Below are 23,195 nucleotides of genomic sequence, written 5' to 3'. Positions count from 1 at the left end.
GATTACGAAGTATTTGGAATTAAGTCCTGGCTTGTTCCATCATGAAATGCGTTCCTTCAATACACGCAATAAACTAAAAGCCACACCCGAGCAAAAAGCCACAAACTCACACCCACACATTCAATGCTTTTCAACCTAATTGGTGGCTAAAATATGGGCAGAGTAGTGTGAATAAAATATGTTATTATATGCTCTGGAGTCTGGGAGAAGTCAAGACGCCACTCAACAAAAAATATAAAAATTACTAATGCGCATATACATTATTTATATTGCTCTATTATCCGGTTAACCGTCATAATATTATCCGGATATCAGATAGTAAAATACCTCTCTGTTATCCGAATAACCGCTATCCGGATGATCCAACCCTACACTAAATGCGCATACATGAATTCACATTAAACCATTTTTAAACTTAAGAAACCCTATAACTAAACGGAGAACATATTGTCAAAATCAATTCATGAAATACTGTTTTCAGATGCGTTCGGTATTTTAGTAAAAATAACGTGCACATGTACCGTAGGCCTCCCTCCATATGTGATGAGTAATTTATTTTCCCGCCAATACTGAAAATATGCAACTGAGAAATATGCCGATGAGTTTTCATTGTTGTTTACAAGTAATAACACTACCAGACTACCGTTATACCTAGATAAAAACTGTGCTCACAAACAATTTCAGAGTAAGTATGTAAATTGTAAGTATATCACTTTTCGTTTCAGACGTTTACAATTTGTCAACAACACTAACAGATGAAAAAAAATGCTTCATGCTTGAGCTCTTAAAACCTAATCAACAAATTTGCTGTACATTGATAGAAATACCAAGCCAACTATTCAAGAATATCTTAAAAAAACTGGCTTCTGTGGAGTACATACTGAGACAATAAAGGGGTTTAATCAGTCTACTGTATGGTATACAAAGTTCACAATTACAGACTTCCGAACTAGCATTTACCTGCCGTGTTTCTACTGGAATTGTTTGAGCAAGGAGTTTGAGTGATGTCAAAGAAGCTCTTACAGATGTTAAAAATGAGAGAACCGTAACCAGTTCAGTAAAATCTCTAGAAAATACTGAACTATTAGCTAGCAACCTTTCAATTATCCACTCTTGCCTGGAACCTTGAAGACAGCCAAAATGTATATTTTTAACAAGTTATATCTCACACACAAGTTGAATAAATTCCATTGTGTATTCTTACCTGGGGATGGCACCCGTAACAAGAATGATTACTATTCCCAAAATGCTGAATTGTTATAAGAAATTAAGGTAGTACAGTGATTTTGTCATTTGCACCTGAGAAAAAAAAAACACTGGGCATCGGCGTAATCTATATGCTAATATGTGAGTGAAGCGATGTCTTCTATCTGTGCTTGGGTATATTTAGATCAAGGATAGCATAGCAAAATTCTATATTTGACCATAAACTGCCGATTGTGACTTTTCATAATTGGAACTGAGAGGTTCCAAGAAATCAGATACAGATTTTCTGCTTATGGTGTTCTTTAGTGATGTGCTTGCTATTTCAATCATATGAAACTTCTGTCCGTAATTTTTTTATAAATGAGAATGAGAAGTTCCCAGCATACAGATACAAGTCTTCTTAAGAAAGGTGGTTTTGTATTTCAACCAAATGATCCATGTACAATTACACAGCAACTATGATGATTGATGAATGTTGTATGAGCTCAAGCATGGAGGGGTTCTGCTGTAATTATCGGTATTCAAATCGTGAACATCTGAAAAAATGTGATATACTTTTTCAACATAAGTATGCCATTATTAATGATCAAAGCTATAACCAATCTTATCTCATACCATTTGCAGAAGTAAATAGGATAACTTTCATTTACTTTGACATACCGGTACTTTTTGAGCTGCTACCACCGGCACCCAAGGCACCTGTACTCATAAGCAACCATACCTCCCATTTCAACACGATTTTTTACTCAAATGACATATTGTCTCAGAATACATTTAGTTTTTTCCCAATAGTATCTTTTAGTTCCCGCTACGAAACACCGTGACATTCCAGTATTCATAAGAAACAATGCAAGACAGACCTAGTCGCGTCGGCCTTCAACAAGAAAAAGCAGTCGTCACCTCTTTTTGCATCAAATCGCAACAGGTCAAAGGTTATGAATGTCCCTTATTGGACCTTTCTACGAGCATCGACTTCCTCGTTTACTTCGTCTCATTGGCCAATCAGCAAGATCCAAAAAGTGACGTAACAATGCTCCCTTTTCGCATCCGCTCAGACACTTTTTTCACTCAGACAGATCTTTAGGCGTGGCCGTAAACATTACCTCGTTTTCGCTTTTTTGAACCGCTGTTGCTTTTAATGTCTTTCGTGTTGCATCAATTTGCAAATTCTAGACATTAAGGTGTCCCAGAATGGTTTAGCACTAAGTTGGGAACCCTAACTTCAATTCACCTTGAAACTGGCAACCTGGGACAGTCCGCTTCGTTCAGGATATGGTTTTTGCGGAAATTGTGGGTAAAATTTTTCGTTTTGGCCTCCTTGTCCATATTGAGAATTGTCTTCTTGTTATTTATGACCTCAGATGAAGGAAAACCTCGAAGCAGGCAAAAAACAACTCTCATAGGTACACATTATGACGCAACAATGCAAAGTAAAGACTAGTGTGGTGTACATTGCAGTGTTGCCAACTTGGGTTATTTTAATCTAGATTTAGATTATTTTCGTATAATTTAGATGGAAGAAATACTTATTTAGATGTCTTATTGGATTATTTTAGTATTCATTTAGATTATTTTGACAAATGTTATTTTGCATTGTTCTTTAGTGACAAAAAAGTGAAGTTCGTTTCACTAGTACCTAACAGTACATTTAAAGAGATAGGATTCCTGGATATAATACAGAAAAGTTTTCCAATCAAGATTAATAGTGTTCAAAACAAGGAGAGAGGTTAGCCGAAAAAATGTCCAGTATTGAATACTCTGAAAGTGGCGTGAACTGAATGCTGTTGTTATGCGAAAATCTGAAATCACGAAATACTGTTGTTCACTAATTTTACCCCTATAAGTAGGGATGGGAAATATAGAATAATTTACTATTCTAGAATACTTTAATCGAATCCAGAATACCGAATCATATTCTATTTTTATTGTTATTTAAGTTTGGGAATTCTCCCACCATATTGATGGATTATGAATAATACAAAAATCAGTTAGACCGGCTATTCTAAGATGATACGATAGCATCCATATATATCCAGTTATAGGAAACTCAATAATAGACTAAATTTATATGATCTTTTATATTTACAGTTATATCTTGTATTTTTTGAAGAAGTTAGTCCATGATCTAACGAAAGCTCACAAATATACTTACTATTTCGTTGAAAGAGATCATGTTATTTTTATTCTTCTAAATTAATTGCAAATAATATTTTAACATCTGACGTCTGGTACACATCATTTTCCGTGAGAACTCGGAAGGACGCAACAAGCTTTCAATTCTTTTCATGATAAATACTTCAGTTACACTACTTATGTTCCAAAAGACGTGTTGATATAAGTAATTATTATTCTTTACGGCAAAATTTTCGTTTTTTTTTTTTATTGAAAATGTAACTTTCGTATATTTGGATTATAATTTTTTAAATTTAAATTATTTTAGATTTTTTGTTGTTGAGATTCTAGATTATTTTATCGCTGAACAGTTGGCAACCCTGGTACATTGCGATTCCGTTTACTCGATATAGTAATCGGATGGAATAGGTAGATAGCCTACTGCGCTCGCCAAGTCCCGCTCGCTTTCTATCTTTCTCTTGCGCGTTTCACTTGTACAATTGGTTATCACTGACAAGATGAATTTGTTTTGTGACAATTTTCCATAGGGCATAGTTGCCAATCGTCTACTAACCGAACACCGCCTTAATGTTACTAACTGGGCCTCCTCTTTTTATCTCTTTCTTTGGACATATATAAAAAATCAGTCCGACAGACACAGGGCTTCTATTATATATATATATATAGCAGCTTGCTTTTGTTCACCGCTACATAATGACCAAATTAATAGTCCCATGGGACAAATCATGGCTTCGACGAATAGTGACTTGTAAATAGTATGATACTGAAGTAATATGTATATATAATGATTGCTACATTTCTTGCTGTGTAACTGCAGTTGAATAGCATTTGTGATGACCAGTGATTCAAATCAAATGATTTTATCACCGTTTCACCACGTTTTGACACTGTTTTTCAAACGGTTGATGAGCACCTGAGAATGTGTAGTCAACATTGTGCTATCCGGCAGTCGAAGAAAATTACGAAAAATTGCCTTGTATGATACCGAAAAAGTATTGTACATATCGAGCAACAAATATGCAGCTGTTTTCCATGATAGTACGGGAAATGATAAAGAGAGCCAGAGCAGACAAAAATGTTACAAATTCTGTTGGTTAAACTTTTTCTTCTGATTAGATCAAAACAATTTTTAGTTTTTCCAAATTCGAAGACGTGATAAATTGGTAAATTATTGCGCAGTCGAAGATTTACTGATTTTTGCGCACATGTTATGCAATTGATGATATATATTACTAGACTGGACTTTTGCTACAGCGCAAGCAACCCAATAATATCTGGTGACGCATTATGAATATAATAAGATTCATTGGGATATTCAGCTTATTACATTGTTGTAAACATAGTTTCAACAAGAGCGTGCGTATTTAGAGTATAAGTTATACAAAGATCACAAAATGTTATGAACTAAAGTTTGATTTAGAAAATTTGGACTTTGTTCAAAAACTTGTTACATTGTCTTCTGGATTGTGACGTATGTTGTCAAATGACTGTTTTCGTTCGGAATGATCTTTTGATGTATTAGCAGATTTTTGATTCATCTTCCGTTTTCTTTCTAATAACTGAAATGAGAATATTAAAATAATCCTTGCACCATAATACATCAATTGTGGTTGAAACGTATAGGGAACACATTGATGTTATAGTAAAATTACTCTACACTTATCAGTACCTTAATTAAACATAAATACAATCTAGTTGTCTCAATCATTTTTCTACAGTGCACTAGCATACAATCAAATTGCTTTATAAAGCTACTAGTTAAGAAGAAGTTTCCAATTTGTATTCAAAGTATATATATGTAAAACATAAAGTCATACTAATCAAATCTGGATCTGTTTGGAACAAAGTTGCGAAACAATTAGCAAATACTGGCTAGAAAAGCGAATGTAGGTCAGTGTTCACTTTGGATTGATCTATGTGGGGTGAAAGAATATGCAGAGAACGTAAAAAGAATTCAATGTGATACTAACCTCTACAGCAAGATACAAGCTCATTCCAACAATTAGAAAACTGAGAAGTACGTATAATTTGACGTAGACACAAACGTAACTTTGGTAAGCGAACGCAACAACAAATCCTATGGATTCCCATAACTTATAGTTTGAAAAACTTTCTTCTTGTCGGTCAAAGAAAAGTACGCCGTACAAAGCTGCAAAACATTGGGTTATTAGTAACTTTTGCTATAATAAAGTAGCGATTCGTGACGTTGAATTAAATTTTTATGTCTCTAATTCTTGAACTAGAGAAAGGAGTAGGGCGCTGATACAATTTAACGTCTGCCAGATTTTTACAGGCCTCGAATCCAAACAAGACACTGAAATTGTGAAAGCACCTCACAATAGAAAAAATTTTTTGAACTAGAACTAGAAGCTGTTTAAAGAAAATCCATTCCTAATCAAAGAAGTATCCATATCTCATATTATTGTATTTTTCGAAAATAATGAGCTCTGCCATTATGTAACAAATTCCTACTATTTGTTGAAACTCGATCAAAATTTAACTTGCATTTCAAACACCAAATGACAATATTTGAACTCACCGTTCAGCTGCGTTTGCCATACTGCATCAGCAATTCCCCAAAACGCTGGAATAATAAAGAAGGGAGCTGGACTCGTTGGGTAAGGAACCCATACCTGTTAAAGAGTGAATAAGACTGTACATGCTGTAATGTTCTGTAATTATGAATGATTATCATATATCAATAATTACTTACTAGTAGTGTGATAAATATCGCAAGAAATATGAGAGTTGACATAGAAAACAGAGGCACTCGACCCGTGTATTTTTCAATTCGTCCGAACATAAACGAACAAATAGAATCAACAGCTCCAAAACAAATCATCGTCAGGCCAATCCAGTTGACAGCAATCGGACATGTTATAAATGACTGTAAAATAATTGCGCATTCACTGAACAAAAAGTGATTTATTGATTACTCTGGTGTGCTGGAATAATGAATCAGTTGAAGAGCAATGTTATCATTTGATTGAATGTTATCTACGCAGTGCAAACTTCAGGATTTGATTTGAAATTTTCAAATTCTGTAAAAAATTATTCAAAATTGACACCTTGGTGTAATCACCCGTTATAAAAGCTTGTTCAAATCCCGAGTATATTGTGATGATTATCAACATTATTTGATATTGATTTTTCATATGAGAGAATGTTCCGATTAGGAGTTCCTTCGCTCCTCGGCTTTCATTGTTTCTATAAAAAAATAGCCATTTTTGTATTCATTTAAAAACAGGCGGTACATTTTATTATGACAGGTTTATGAGACTACAAGTTAATAGGAGAGGATAGACTCACAATTAGATGACGATACATTCGAGGTTGTGCAAAAAACTTTTTACTCGAGCGTTACCAATATAGTTCGTCGAAAAATGGAATATGACGTCGATTATTATTGAACAATGGAGAAATTATGTTCGATCGTGGATCATGGCAATGAACAACCCAACCATGATAGGCGCTCATTGAATTGGCGCCCTTGTTCCCGTATCACGTATCTAATTCAATTCAAGGATACAGAAGTACTCGCTAGTAAAACATTCCCGTTTTCTCTTGCCGATAAATTGAAACTTCTACTCTAACATTTTGATTTTTTTGAAAAATTCACTTTAGAAGAAGAAAAGAAAAATATTTTTCATGCTTAATTCTTAAACAACAAGTCTCGTAACAACTAGTCGTAAAGTGTAACAGTCACGTGATTGATTACGTAGGTTGAAAATTTCAGAAGTTTAACCTGATAATAATCTTGTCCACGAATAATCCTACATTGGCTGCGGCTAAAAAACCAACTGCCGTGTAGATTCCCATCAATATATAAATGGTCTCATTTGGAATTGCTTCGCTGGTTGATTCGTCTAAAATAGAGACTATTGTTTGAGAGAATGTTGTATGAGAGGTATATATTACTTAGTTCATCTGTAGAACGTGTTGCGATTAGAACTATTCTAAAATATGGAACAATTTGATGTAGAATTATACGATACTTAATATCATTTTCATATAAATTATGTTTTTTTTTCTATCTTTATTAAAAAAGTTCATTATTTACTATAATAATCTTGTAATGAAATTTTGAGTCAATGCGGAAAGAAGACGAGTAAGAGGAAACGAGTAAAACATCTTTATTTTATGTGTAATTAAGAGAAATTTCATGATATAATATTTTCTGTCATCACTGAAGAGGGTCAGCGTGTGTCAGTTAATAAAACAAATTGGATTTTATAACGTGACACAAACAAGTAATAGCTAAAATATGTACCGAACATGGACGACTTGTCCAGCCTTATACTATGGTCAAACTGGTATGTTGTGTTTTAAACATTGAACCGTGTTTGGCTAAGTTAATAAATAGCCTATAATTTCATTCAAATAAAATCATATCCACCTCTTCCAGTTCCATTCTGACAATCATTGGCACCACAGAACTCCGCGATTCTCAACTTTTCTTCTTGGCTGACGCTATCTGGGAACTCTTAGATAAAAAAAAATTGCTTTTTTATTACGAAGTATACATTTATGAAATATTTAAAATCGTTATGTACTTGATTTTATGTAATGTTTTTGACTTGCTGAAAACATTGGCTTTGATCGTCTATCAGTTCAGGGATTGGGCTAATAGCAATAATTACTCAACAACCGACACGTTGAACCTGATGTGATATATTGAACAATAAAGCATTGTTCAGAAACAAGAGAATAATCGTGATTTTGGCAAGTAAAATTATTAACGTAATTAACTCAAAGAAAGATAAGATAATTGAGGCTGAAATCGGGTTAACTAATAATTTGCGTACGTGATGTCTACCAGTTGCCTGTTTCCGTTACGTGAATATGTAGGTAGGGCGACCCGCGAAATTATTCCCCTATCTGTCTTCTCGGGCGTTAATGTAGGCATATTTCATTTATTTGGTAATAAATAACGAGTGATCTTACATTACTCAGACACCAAAAGTTATTCATGAATTTTGTTTTGCATTTCTAAGCTAGTGGCTCTCAACCTGTGGTACGCGGAAGCTTTTTGAGTGTTAGACGAGTAGTTTGAATTATTGAAACAATAATCTTTTAAATTGGCTAAAATATGGCTACAACGCTTTATCTTCCATACTGTATGTATTCGGAATAAATTCTTTCAGCTCAAACGACAGACGACGCAAATTCTCCTGCGATTTTGCACGCGATTAATACGTTGTTACTTCATAAAATTAATACGTTGGAACTCTGCAGAAAGGTCTAAAGTTGATGTAGTGCCACATAAAATACTCACATAGCGCGATGCTTGTGCCATTGTTCCCCACCTCAAAAGGGGGTTTTGTCGGGTCCAGATAAAAAACACAAAAGTGGTACGCAATCACTAAAAGGTTAGAAACCTCTGCTAGCGAAACAGATAGGTTTGAGTTATCTAACATTTATTAAATCTTTCAAACCTTTCTTTGATTAGAACATGCAATACATCTATTGTATGCAAACTTTAGTGTTACTATATATATATATATATATATATATATATAAAGTGTGTTATCAATTTATAAAAATCATCATTTGACTATATGTAATATTTTGTTAGGTGGTTTTATGGATACCCTGCATATTCCTAAATAGCAGTTTGCGTATTTCATAACTATCGACTGTGACTCAGGTTATAGCATCCTTATACAATTTTTCGTAATGCTTATCAAAAAAGTATTTGATCGCGATGAGCCTTTTTGCATTTTACGGTTAAATTTCGTATAAATATGCATTTAGTTTGTCCCGTTGTCAAAAGTCACGAATGCAAAGTCTGCAAAAAATTGTTTAAAGACGTGACCGTGAACACGTCCACTATATATTTTATTTCACTATTACATTTTACTGGCATGGCAATCCTCGCAGATTCAAAATTTCTCTAGATATCTTATTTTATATATCGTCACGCTAATAACCGATTATGTCATTGAGAGTCAATAATTTGCCATGGTTCAATTTTTGATCGTAGCCGGATTTAAGGTCATTTGCATGACGTAGTTAAGTGACGTCATAATGGCGCACTGTGACTTAGGCAGAAATGTGTCTGTGACTTGGGGACATACGCAATTTTGCAACTTTACTATATGCACCAGTCCTGAAAACTAAACATTCCAAAACGAATGTAATTCTCAGTATCTACAATGTCTAATCCCCAAAATAATTAATCAGTTTCAATTACATTATTTTTTATGTTTAAAAATATATATTTCATCAATATAACACGTTCTGCACATCCACCGAAATAAGACTAAGATAAAATATAAAGAATAAAACAGCAATGCACCCAATATAAAAGCCAACCAAGGTGTATTGGACTCGGACAGTGAATATCACAAGTGCACGCCTTCCTATACTGTAGTATAAATTCAAATTATTACGCGCTAGGCTAAAAATCCGATATGCAAAAACTCGAAAATACTTAGCGGAGGTCATTTTGCCTTTGTGACGTCACAATAGTCCTGCGGTAACAATGATAATTCATTATGACGAAACAATTGCACAAATGTGCATGTCATACTAAATCACCATTTTTATGGGTTTCGGAGTTCTTAAAATAAAATATGAGTTAACAGACAGGTGCGCAGCATCACATAAATACCTATTTTATAAAAAACTCAAAATCGCCAAAAAGGACTTACGCAATTCGGTTATTAGCGTGACGATATATTAGTAAATAACCACGTTCTACTTCACATCCGTAATAAAGATCACGCATACAATTGGTAATGTAATTGGCATCGGATCGAATTCCCCTTTATAATATTGTTTTGTCATATATATAGAGAGAGTAGAAGTGATAGGCATGTTCATATTATATAATGACCCCATTCAATGTTGTTTTCATTCCCTAAAATGAGCCAATTACAAAGTGTACAAGTGTTTATATAAATAAAAATGTCATTTTTTAGAGTTTACATCGACAGGTACGCAATCTTTGGAATGAAATATAAATACACTAACACGTTTAGTCTACAAGATTCTCACCTAAACTCGTTGTGTTAGCCGTCGATAAAACAAATGAAGAAATCAAATTCCCAATGATTTGATTCATTTGAAATATTAGGAAAAATATTCCGAAAAATCTGTTGATAACAGCATCTACACTCTCCCGCGACAATCGTGCATATCTAACAATAGAAAAGAGATGGAATACATAATAAGACAAATATATATAAGATTTCAGTTAGATCAACATTAAATTTTAATAGCAAACTTCAATTAACGCACCGTTTGGCAGCTGTTGTTAAATACGTGCATTTTGCTGACCACAGAGGAGCCCCAGAAATACCTAGAATAATTGATCCGGGAACCAATGTTCCCCATGTCGGGTAGAAGTTTGCAAGTGAATACGTTGTGTAACCCAGAATCGCACCAAACATCGTCCATTTGCATCCGAGATGTCTTATCACTGAAAATCGAAAAAGAAAACTAGTAGTAATAATGGTAAGCTCCGGATTCAAATCAATTAAATAAAAATGTACCGTAGTCTATGTGTACCATTTGTACAATTATTATATATGTGTAACTTTGCAGTTTCAATTTGATATTTTAATCGCTAGGAAATTTAAATTAATTGAATACAAATTAATTAATAAAACAATTAACGAAATGTACTTATCCTTTTTCTTGTGAGAATGCTCACTCAATTGGTTCAGACTTCCTGACCTTTGTGTACTTGCGCAATCAACACAAAATAAATCGAGCATTTTGAACTGTCTATCATTTTTAAACTGAACAGACAATTGCCACGATACCAGTAACAATAAAGTATTATCCATTTACAACCTTTGATTCAGTTATAAAGAATGTTTCTGAAACTATGAAAACATGCAATGTTTTGTTGATTGCGTACGAGTAAATGAAAAACACTAACCATAAGTTGGTGTAAACAATGAGGAGATAATCAGAGTTCCATATATGATAGATAGAGATCCCGTTCCCAAACCTTCATCCGAATTCAAACTAGACTGAAGATTTGATATTCCGTGGAATGCAGTGAAATTCAGAAGAAATGACAAACAAATTAAGAGGATGTTCTTCATAATGTTGAATTTTTCTTTCCTAAAACGGCAGTAAAAAATCACTTAAAATCACGAGTCGCATTCCATTCAGTATTTGATTAACACTATATTTTGTTAAGTATATATCATCAAAACTTGAAGTTTATCTGCTATTTTAATTATACCGCCGACAAAGTGCTGGTCAAGGCGATAAAAAATAAAGTTGCAAAACTTCGTTTAGTTTACCTGACGGCATCGTGATCGGAAAGTGAAACTTCCTCGTATTGAGTGGCATTGCCGGGCGTTGGTGCATCTTTGCTAGGATTCCCTGCCTCCATTTTCACAGCAATTCAAAAATAATTCTCCAGTAAAGAACAGCGCTACTGTGTTCAAAAGATAAGCTTTACATATTAACGATATATTGGTGATTTAAACATAATATATGTATAAGAGGTATATAAAAGGTATTATTTTTTGAACGAAAATATTCGAGTGATACATTTGTAATCGTTTTGAAAGAAAGACCTTTTTTCCTCCCCGCAAGCGCTTATAACAAAATACAGTAGGCTAATATACAAATGACAATCTCATACAACTTTATTGTTTATCAAGTCAGACTTCATCTCGAATGGCGAAATATAAACAAGTCAAATTTTGTATCGGATAAAAATAACACTACACTGCATCTTGCCTGTACCTTGTTTAAATCCCCCCTTCTAATAATATTTTCCCACGATCAACGTTCATTGTTTATCGAATAAAAGAGACTGATTCTGCTATCTCATTTTGCAACGCAAACAGCTAATCCTATCACAGACTATATCCCATCATTTCATTATTTGTCAACGTGCATGAATTCTTTTGTTGCAATGAGATCGTCATAGTACAGAAATTCGAAGTTGTTTGCAGTCACAGATTACATATTTACTTTGCTGTCTTTACTACATACCCACAATATGAAGAACGTCATTAAAGTATTGGTAAACTTAAACTGAAGTTAGAGTTCTGTAGCGAATGTGCCTTGTGTAACTATGGATTATAAGTGTGTTCCATTTCACACAGTAAGTCATTTTATTGTTGCAACACGGATTACTGATTACATGTACTGCCTTTCTCGTATCGACCAATTTGATGACGTATCGTTCCGGCTTGCCGAGAGGGCTGCATAATATTGTGTTTCGATTCACTTCTGTTTTACTGCGTTAAGTGTGATGTGTTTTGGTTCACCCCTGATTTACTGTGTTAAGAGTTAAGTGTGTCTCAATTTTATCTGTTTTCGGAATTTGGATTGTGCATCTTCCTATAATATACAACAACGATTAGCATCAACAACATTCCACAACGCGTGTCAAAACAATAACGCGGGAATCGAACTTCAATATATAGGGTGATAGTCTTAGATATAATTCCATGTAATTCCGTTTATAATTCTCCAGTTACCATCGTTCCAAAGCGGGGTTCTAATGCTATCAGGCTGTGCCTCGATTTTCGACTTTTGAATTCAATCACGATCAAGGAAAAACACCCTGTGTCACACTTGTCCGATTTTGTCAATAAATTGCATGGCTGTCGACATTTCACTAAACTTGATCTCACAAAAGCTTATAATCATATTCCTATCTTGGAATCGGATCAACCAAAAACAGCCTTTTCCTGCAAAAATAAGATGTACATGTGTAAAACTCTTTGTTTCGGGCTAGCATCTGCCCCAGCGACGTTCAATTATTTCATGACCGAAGTTTTAGCGAGCATCGACAATATATTTGTATTCTTCGACGATATTCTCATTGCAACCAAAACAGAGGAAGAACATTAGATCAAGTTCTAGAACGCTTACACAATTATGGACTTACTATAAATCCAGATAAATGCCATTTCAACAAATCAGAAATTAAATTCTTGGGCCATCATGTTACGCCCGAAGGAATACAACCCTTAGCCGACAAGGTGGCAGTATTGCAAAAATATCCTCAACCGAACACATTGAAAGAATTAAGATCTTTCAATGGTCTTTGTACATATTATAATCGTTTTGTAAATAACTTTGCTACCATTATACGACCATTAAATGAGATGACAGTTGTGAAGCCTAGTAAACGTTCTCGAATCAAATTGAATGATGAATCTTTGAAAGCTTTTGATGACATTAAACATGCTTTAGCCAAAGCTACGCTTTTGGTTCATCCACATCATCAAGCACCCATTTGTTTAATTACTGATGCATCTGACATTGGAATATCAGGTGTTTTGCAAATGTTTGAAAATAATCAATGGAGACCTCTGGGCATGTTTTCGAGAGCCCTTCGTGGCCCCCAGAAAACTTATTTTACTTTTGGCAAGGAACTTCTGGCTATTTTTGAATCTATCAAATATTTTCGGCATGAATTGACAGGCAGGAAATTTCAATTAATCTCAGACTCGAAAAGCCTGGTACAGGCTATTCAAAGTCCGAAAGAGCGATTAATCCAAGGGGAGGCCCGTCAGCTTGAATACATATCAACTTTCGATTTCACAGTAGAACACATTGCCGGTGCATTGAATATCGCAGCGGACACACTGAGCCGAATTGAAATTCACCCCGCAGAGCATGGTGGAATAAATGCCATTGTTCCTCAACAGGAAATTATCCCGTTAATTGACATCTATAACGCACAACAAAATGACCACGAGCTAAAGCAACTTCTAACGAACGCAAGCAAGCATTCTCTACAGTTAGTACAATTACCAGTCCCAGGATTGGCAAGAAACATTATTTGTGACGTCAGTCTCGCTGGCAAACCTCGAACATATATTCCAACTTCATTACGATATCGCATTATCAACCTAACTCATAATTTGTGTCATCCAGGAATATCAGGAACTCAACAACTTATAAAAGACAGGTATGTCTGGCCGATTATGAGTAAAGACAACCGTAAGTTTGTTCGTGAGAGCATACGATGCCAGAAAGCAAAAGTTCAACGACACATACGCACAGTATTGAAAAACATCAAAGTTCCAGATGAACGTTTTAGCACTATCAACGTAGATTTACTTGGACCACTCCCTCAATCTCATGGTTATGTTTATTTGCTTATGATAATTGACAGATATACAAGATATCCAATTGTGTTCCATTGAAGGACAGTTTAACTAATACAATCGTACACGCTTTCACTAATAATTATATAATAAATTATTACAGATAATTGACCGCAATTTACATCAACAACTTGGAAAGATTCCATGATGTTCCTTGGTTCAAAACATATATTAACAGCGCCATATCGTCCTCAAGGAAATTTTTTAGTTTAGCGTCTTAATCGAACTGTTAAAGCTTCTCTTAGAGCTTGTGAACATCCATCTGACTGGTTTCCGAATTTGGGTTTGTATTACTTGGTATTCGATCAGTTGTTAAAGAAGATTTGGGTTTCAGCCCTGCTGAGTTAGTTTACGGATCAACATTACGCCTTCCAGGACAATTTGTGGAACCGCAACCAGACGCGACAAATACTAACCCTCATACATATGTAAATAAACTTAAGAGATTTTTCAGAAATCTCTGTTCAAATCCAACACGCAAACAGCCTCCAAGAAAAACTTATATACCAAAGGACTTGAGAAATTGTAGCCATTTTTTTATCAAAATCAGTCGATCAAGAAAAGGACTGGAAAACTTCTATGAAGGACCCTTCCAGGTCTTAAATCGTGGAAGTAAGCATTTTATCGTCGACCGGAACTCAAAGCCGTATGAATGTTCAATTGACAACTTAAAAGTTGCACACCTACCAACTTCTGACCTATTGCATGAAGATATTGAGGATAGGAATCTTGGCGCCAAATCAAATGAACGACCGGCGAGCGATATCACGATTTCGCGTCCACGGACTTTCAATTTCAATATTTCAAATAATAATACGATATCCGATACAAGCACGAAACGATCAAATTGCGATGCAATAATTCATTTTACAGATTCAGCGCATCGACTGGGGCCGTCTCCGGAAATGTCAAATCAGCAAAAATCAAATCGGCCGCGAAGGCTGAGAAAACGCCCACGCCATTTAAGCAAAGACTTTATTCTATCAAGCGAATTTCAGATGGATATCTGATGACCATATTTCACTACACATTACTTTGCTTTGTCATGCTTTGTATGAGAACGCAAGCCGTTGAGGGACCACTGAAATTATGCCACAAATCGTTACATAGACAGACTTACGACATACGCAAACCAGCCATTTGCAATCGACACAAACTTCATACGATAAAGAATTGTTCAGCAAACATCCACATCTACACTTCTTGCAAGTGTTGATACCAAGATCGTAAACGTACGACCTACTGGCGAACCATTTCATGGCTGTTCTTCGTCAAGCGCAACCAAAAACACGTTCAAATACCTCAGCCAATGCGCACCCAATTCCGGTTTTTTCCGGAACGGTGGGTTTACATTTGTTTGGAATGTTGAAGATTCGAAAGCTTGTAGAGCTCGCAACTTTCCGAAATTCAACGCTATCTAACTCTTGTTACATTACAATGTATCGGGCAATCTTACCGATTGGAAATACCGATCATTGGCCAAAGCCTTACCTTCGAAACTTGCTCTCAACTAACGAAATCTTGCTTTGAATCAGACGAAGTCTATCGTACATACAATAGCTTAGTTTTAAACGTAAATGACAGCTGCGAAAACATTGTCAGATTACGTCATAGAGGCGTAGCCGCTATTTGGCCTCATTTACGCTTTATTCGTTGTACTCCTGCTTTACATAGGTTATTTCATCTATCGAAGTTTGCCAAACTGCCGAATGTCCGTTCGCTGTGCATTAACAAATGGATTGCTGCAACCAATACAACGACTTCTCAGCATACCACGACAACCCGTCGTACAATTCAACGAACAACAAGAAATACACCCGTTATCCGATGTCGAAATTGACGATGAATCGATGGAAAATGCTAGCAACTTCTCAGATGCGAGCGCCCCCAAGCTCAAATGGAGTCGAAAGTTTGACTGTAACAACCTTTTAATTTATCCCCACCCTATTAAGTCAACTCGATTCCGGCGGTCGTTGCGAATTGTATATGGTGTGTATCTCGCAATGTATCGCCTCGTTATTAATCATCTTGTATTTTATCACTTTATTCGTCTTGTATTTTATTAATTTTTCTCTTATTATCCATTATAAAACATCAAAACACCTTACTATAAGAATTTAAATATAAAAAAAAAAACATACAAATAAAAAAATTGTGTAGTGTCAGTTTTCTTTTCTGTGTATGTACTTGTAATTACTTGTTTTTAATCAATGTGTTGTTTTTTAGATATCATGAGTTCTTTTACTTCATACAAAATTTGATTCAGGTACAATTTCAGGGATTCAATGGTTCAATAATCTGTCAAATTACTAATTATTCAATTTACAGGATTTTTTCTTAATAGTTTGTTTCAAATAACCTCTAACGCCAATTTTACAATCTTAAACACCAAACCAATTTCGGTGTAATACTTAAGTACTAAATCCGCCATTTGTTTCTTCTTAGGCCCCTCCTTTAAACATCAAAGCTGTTTTACATTCTTTTAGGTCCCTTCCTTCAAGTATTGTCGCCATTTTGTTTACTATTGCGTTACAATTCCATTTTAAAATGTTAAGCATTTCTAAGCAACTTAGAGACCCTTTGAATTTTTTTCTCGTATTTTTGTTTTCTCTCGTAAACGGCGTATATTCTTTCGTATATCTTAGACATTATTCATCATATCGTACTAATATCTTTTATTAATTCGTGTTATTTTGTTTTCTTTCACTTCATCTCTCGGCGGCCGGACTCCAAAATTTTTACTGTCGAGGGGGAATTGTGTAGCGAATGTGCCTTGTGTAACTATGGATTATAATGTATTTGACCCTTTCATTTTAATAGTGTATTTCATTTCACACAATAGGTCATTTTATTGTTGCAACACTGATTACTGATTACATGTACTGCCTTTCTCGAATCGACCAATTTGATGACGTATCGTTCCGGCTTGCCGAGAGGGCTGCATAATATTGTGTTTAGATTCACTTCTGTTTTACTGCGTTAAGTGCGATGTGTTTTGGTTCACCCCTGATTTACTGTGTAAAGTGTTAAGTGTGTCTCAATTAAGTACGTCAAAAACAATTTTGTTCAGGAATATACTCAGCGTTTTTATTAATGACTTCTCTTTTTGAGTGGAAGCTTTCCCGAGCATTCGCTTCTTCGGCCAATGTACTTGTACTCTTTTGTACATTGTACGCTTACACAATTTTATTCGAAGATTTTGAATGATGACGTCAAAGCATTTCTTCGACCTGAACTGTTGGTAAAGTGGAACTAACTTCTTTTATATAACTAAATACCGTACAACATAAAGTTGTATTACTTTGTAACTTTACCCATTATATTGAATCGGATGATCTTAAACTCAAACATACTGTCATGGGTCATTTGATCTTCGAGTTTTACCGGGAAAAATAAGGCATATTTACCTTTTTACTCAATAAAACAATCTCGACCAAATCGTTCCCGTTCTATGTGGGAAATATCCTCCAAACTAGCCTTTTCTTTGTTGCCCATCAGATAATGGCCTCCAGGGACGATTGTAAAACATCTGTGAGCTAACAAAATTGTTACCGGTTGTCTGCGTAGTCATCTTCTGCATACCGATACGGTTGACGTAATATTACCATGGACTATATTGGATGCATGCTTTAAGTTTAAAAAAGGTCGATTTCTGGAACACCTGATATAAATTAGTATTACCAATTTATTTCGAAATATAAGGCATTTTTTATTATTTCTAAAATATATTTGCACTCCTCGAGTACATTTGCACCTATGGACATTTGCATGCAATTGCACGTACATTTTGTACCCATGGACATTTGAATCCACGTACATTTGCAAACATATACATTTGCACCTACGTATACTTTCACCACTGTACATTTGCAGCCACTTTTGCACTTTGTCGTTCATTTTTTTAACAAAATAACGCAAACACTGTCAAAATCACGTCGGTGTTCGAAAGCAATTACGGTATACCTTATGAAAACTTGCCACAATTAAATTTATTATGTCAGAGTTGATTAACGCGCTTTGATAGGAAATAATAATTAAACCTAGATGAAAAAAAAGTAGAAAACAAACTCTACTTGGCGAGTACAGCATATATATATATATATTGGGGCCTGGGGGATATATATGTATATATATATATATATCATATGTCGATCAAGTTGTTTACGACCCTTGTCTTAAGTTGTTTTATTACGCCACAGTGATGTCTACCACTTCCAGTTGTTTTTCACTTGTCTCGAGGATTTGCTCGATGCTAGGAAATAAAATTACGGTTATCGCGGGGGGATATGCAGTGAGTTCGCATTCGTTACTAGTAATAACATTAGCATGCCCCATTTTCGACGCAAATGGCAAAAAAACTCGTTTACTTCCAGTCTCCATGGGTGTAAATGTCCACGTCTATGCGTACAATTATTTTGTACGCATTACACGTACATTTGCACCCCCGGACATTTGCACTCACGTACATTTCGATTTTAGGAGTAATAAAGTATATATTGGCTTGTTGTTTTGGTGGACGACAGTTTTCGTCTGACGTTCCACGACAAACAGCCACGGTCGCACCAGTTCCTGCACCAGAAGTCTTTATCGAACAACGCGACAATATTTATCATCAACTCCGTCGTACCACCACGGTACCGTTTTGATCGATCGCAATACCATACGATCCAATAGGATACTCAAACAGTGAATAATGGGCTTATATAGTAAATTAGCATGCACGAAAATGTTTCATTCAAGTGTGTACCTAGATAAATTTACCTATACCAGTGTAATTGTATACTTCAATTTACTGTAGCGGTTCCGTTACCGCATTTCAGCGGTTCTCGTGTTTAGCGAAAGTCGAGAGTTTTTTTTTATGGGTTACGGTCATTTAGGTGTATAAAACCCCCAATGGGTACGATAGTCGACACCGGGTGGACTTCGACACCGGTACCGTATAAGATTTGGCAATGCAGTTGTGGCTCCGATCTTGGTATTTCAATTCACGTATCGGGCTTGGTGCGGACTTCTTGACACTGTCGGCTATTCTGACTTTATTCTCTTTTCCGACACTGTATTCTACTCTGTCTTTAATTTCTTAGTGTGTGTATGAGATGTGTTCATGAGCTTGAGTGATTGTTTTATAATTGGATTGGTCATAACCACACAGTTGTATCCCACTAGCGATTTCCCGAGGCAGTTTGAGCCCTTTGCTCACTGAAATAACTCCACTGATCCAGTGGCTCTAAATTTATTTGGTTGTAATTTATTCCCCTCCCCACCACTTACTTCCACAAATTCACGCTCGGCAATAAGCATGGAGCACTATATATGTCATATATATATAGTTTCATACCGCTCGCCTCCATTATGTCAATTTTTATTTAGATATATGTCATATGTCACCAAATTATAATTTTGATCAATTGCCTTTAGTTTTTTTTTTTTTTCTTTCTGCGACCACTTCACACCTTTCATCTTTTCAATCCAGTCGATAGTAAGAGGCGAAGTACCTATTATACAGTCGGTTAGAACCCATTGCCGAGTTGGCCAGCCCTTCGCAGCAAGAGTATTTTTACGTTATTTTTTGTTGTTGTTTTTTGTGTGGTTTTTGTTCGGCGGGTTGGCCGCGACTGGCGTCGATTCATACGTTATACACTTTGATTATATATCCGCCAGATCACGAGCCACTCGACGAGCATCCGACATTTATTTCATATTTCGTTGGGGGGGCTGACCTAGTTGGATAACCCGGATTATTTACTTTTATACTGACAAGTGTTATTTTCATTACATGTTCAATTCATTTTTTATTAAGGTTCACGTTCAATATCATTCGTATTTATTTGTATAAATACTGTTTCAGCCTTCCTGCATGGGGAAGGCCAGGGGTACTGGCGATGTACCGCAATAAAAGTACTAATAGACAAAAAAGGGATATAGTCATTGGTAGGATTAGCTGTGAGCGTGGCAGAAAGAGATAGCAGAATCGGTCTCTTTTATTCGATAAACAACAAACGTTGATCACGGGAAAATGTTATTGGAAGGGGGGTTGAATAGGGTACATGCAAGATGCAGTGAAGTGTTATTTTCATCCGATACAGAGTTTGATTTGTTTATATTTTGCCATTTGAGATGAAGTCTGACGTGACATATACAATAAAGTTGTAAGTTGGAAGGAAAAAAGAGAACAAGAACGCCAATTCAATGTGCGCATACATGGGGGTGTTTATCATTGCCACGATCGAATATAATTTCTTTTTTCTCAATCGACGTCATATGTCCATTTTTCAACGAACTGGATTGGTTACGCTCGAGTAAAAAGTTTTTTGCACAACCTCAAATGGATCGTCATCTAATTGTGATGAGTCTGTTCATCTCCATTTAACTTGTTGTCTCATAAACCTGTCATAATGAAATGTACCGCCAGCTTCTCAAATGAATACAAAAATGGTTATTTTTTATAGAAACAATGAAAGCCGAGAAGCGAAGGAACTTCTAATCGGAACATTCTCTCATATGAAAAATCAATATCAAATAATGTTGATAATCATCACAATATACTCGGGATTTGAACAAGCTTTTATAACGGGTGATTACACCAAGGTGTCAATTGGTATATTTTTTTACAGAATTTGAAAATTTACAATCAAATTCTGAAGTTTGCACTGCGTAGGCCATAGAGCAACACGATTCATTCACTTACAGCATTGAATCATAGCATTGTTTTTAAACTGATTCACTATTGTAGTACAGCAGAGTATAATTCAATGTAGATTACACGAATAATACTTGTCTACAAATTTATAAATTCCTTTTTGATCAGTAAAAGCACAATTATTTTACAGTCATTTATAACATGTCCGATTGCTGTCAACTGGATTGGCTTGATGATGATTTGTTTTGGAGCTGTTGATTCTATTTGTTCGTTTATTTTCGGACGAATTGAAAAATACACGGGTCGAGTGCCTCTGTTTTCTATCTCAACTCTCATCTCATTTGCTATTACTACCACACTACTAGTAAGTAATTATTATTAATATGATAATAATAATCCAGGTTTATCAGATTGCACTTCTTTTCCTAATCTATGAAAAGGGAGAGTGGAGATTTCCTACAAAATGAGTGAGGGTCGAGGAATAACTAGGATTGTTGTTTGTGATCCCACTCACCTCAAAACTGGTCAGATTTTTCACCCATAGTGACACCGAATCATCCATTACAGCATGTATACAGTCTTATCCACTCTTTTACAGGTATGGGTTCCTTACCCAACGAGTCCAGCTCCCTTCTTCATTATTCCAGCGTTCTGGGGAATTGCTGATGCAGTATGGCGGACGCAGCTGAACGGTGAGTTCAAATATTGTCATTTGATGTTTGAAATTCAGGTTAAAAAATTTAACTGGGTTTCAACAAATAGTGAGAATTTGTCACATAGTGGCAGAGCTCATTATTTGCGAAGAATACGATAATATAAAATATGGATACTTCTTTATTTAAGAATGAATTTTCTTCAAACAGCGTCAGTACTAGATCAAAAAAATCCTTTTAATATGAGGTGCTGTCATAATTTAATGTCTCGTTTGGAGTCAAGGCCTGTAAAAATCTGTCAGAGGTTAAATGGTAGTAGCTATAATTACGTCATTCTTCTTTCTATGGTTCGAGAATTGGAGGACTAAAAATTTAATTTAACGTCACGAATTGATAATTTTATTATAGCAATAACCCATACTTTTCTTTGACCGACAAGAAGAAAGTTTTTCCAATTATAAGTTATGGCAATCCATAGGATTTGTTGTTGCGCAACTTTGTTCCAAACAGATCTAAATTTGATTAGTATGACTTTATTTTGTACATATACTTTGGATACTAATTATAAACTTTCATTTAACTATAGTAGCTTTATAAATCACTTTGATTGTATGAAAATGCATTGCAGCAAAATGATTGAGACAACTGTAGATGTGTATTTATGTTTGAGGCACTGATAACTGTATTTTTACTATAACCTTTATGTGTTTCCCATACGTTTTAAACATAATCGATGTATTATGGTTCAAAGACTGTTATATTTATCTTATTCTCATCTCAGTTATTAGAAAGAAAACGGAAGATGAATCATAAATCTGCTAATACATCAAAAGATCATTCCGAACGAAAACAGTCATTTGACAACGTACGTCAGATTCCAGAAGACAATGTAACAAGTTTTTGAACAAAGTCGAAATTTCTGAATCAATCTTCAGTTTAAAACATTATGGATCTTTGTGTATCAACTCTATTTACGCACGTTCTTGTTGAAACTATGTTTACATCAATATATTAAACTTCAATATCCCATTCAAATCCTATTCAATACTACACAAGGTATTAACTAGTTATGCAGTTGCTTGCGTTGTAGCCAAAAATAGTTTAGTATTCGATTCAATTGCATAATGTGTGTGTAAAAATCAGTAAATCGTTGGCTGCATTATAATTTACCAACTTATCATGTCTTTGAATTTAGAATAATTAAAAATTGTTTCAATTGAATAAGAAGACAAAGTTTTACCAAGAGAATTTGTAACATTTATGTCCGGTCCGCTTTATCCCTTCCCGTAATATCATGAACAACAACAGCTGCATATTTGGTGCTCGCTATGCACAATATTTTTTGGGTATGTCAGATTTGATCTTGCACTACAAGAACATTGCTTTAAGCTTAAAACCTATTACACTGGTTGCTCTAACTAGGAAAACATTGTTGAGAACATTATTGATGCATACTATGATCGATGC

The 23,195-nt window shown here is 35.1% G+C and overlaps 2 protein-coding genes across 2 annotated transcripts; one reads left to right on the top strand and one right to left on the bottom strand.

The window, feature by feature from the left end:
* Window positions 1-3,629: 3,629 nt before the first annotated feature.
* LOC120328115 (protein unc-93 homolog A-like) lies at window positions 3,630-11,905 on the bottom strand. Its single transcript, XM_039394519.2, has 11 exons — window positions 11,601-11,905; window positions 11,228-11,415; window positions 10,582-10,762; window positions 10,339-10,481; window positions 7,736-7,822; window positions 7,085-7,205; window positions 6,408-6,546; window positions 6,053-6,226; window positions 5,879-5,972; window positions 5,310-5,488; window positions 3,630-4,898 (listed from the first exon to the last, which is right to left on the bottom strand). The coding sequence occupies exons 1-11, from the start codon at window positions 11,690-11,692 to the stop codon at window positions 4,776-4,778; spliced, it is 1,521 nt and encodes a 506-aa protein (XP_039250453.2). The 5' UTR covers window positions 11,693-11,905; the 3' UTR covers window positions 3,630-4,775.
* Window positions 11,906-17,450: 5,545 nt separating this feature from the next.
* Window positions 17,451-22,990, top strand: LOC120328759 (protein unc-93 homolog A-like). The gene is made up of 5 exons (XM_078114151.1): window positions 17,451-17,676; window positions 20,885-21,023; window positions 21,266-21,439; window positions 21,674-21,767; window positions 22,510-22,990. The coding sequence occupies exons 2-5, from the start codon at window positions 20,937-20,939 to the stop codon at window positions 22,539-22,541; spliced, it is 387 nt and encodes a 128-aa protein (XP_077970277.1). The 5' UTR covers window positions 17,451-17,676; window positions 20,885-20,936; the 3' UTR covers window positions 22,542-22,990.
* Window positions 22,991-23,195: the final 205 nt, after the last annotated feature.

The sequence above is a fragment of the Styela clava genome, chromosome 7, assembly GCF_964204865.1.
Source record: "Styela clava chromosome 7, kaStyClav1.hap1.2, whole genome shotgun sequence".
NCBI lineage: Eukaryota > Metazoa > Chordata > Ascidiacea > Stolidobranchia > Styelidae > Styela > Styela clava.
The sequence above is the reverse complement of the archived record's forward strand: the minus strand, read 5'-3'. Positions and strand labels throughout refer to the sequence as shown.

Coding starts and splice junctions, on each gene's coding strand:
- LOC120328759 (XM_078114151.1), top strand. CDS start 20,937: ATGAAAAATCAATATCAAATAATGTTGATAATCATCACAATATACTCG. Junction 21,024..21,265: donor TAACGGGTGATTACACCAAG/GTGTCAATTGGT, acceptor ATTATTTTACAG/TCATTTATAACATGTCCGAT. Junction 21,768..22,509: donor ATGGCGGACGCAGCTGAACG/GTGAGTTCAAAT, acceptor TTCTCATCTCAG/TTATTAGAAAGAAAACGGAA.
- LOC120328115 (XM_039394519.2), bottom strand. CDS start 11,692: ATGGAGGCAGGGAATCCTAGCAAAGATGCACCAACGCCCGGCAATGCC. Junction 10,763..11,227: donor ATTGTTTACACCAACTTATG/GTTAGTGTTTTT, acceptor TTCGATTTTCAG/TGATAAGACATCTCGGATGC. Junction 5,489..5,878: donor ATGGCAAACGCAGCTGAACG/GTGAGTTCAAAT, acceptor AATGTTTTGCAG/CTTTGTACGGCGTACTTTTC.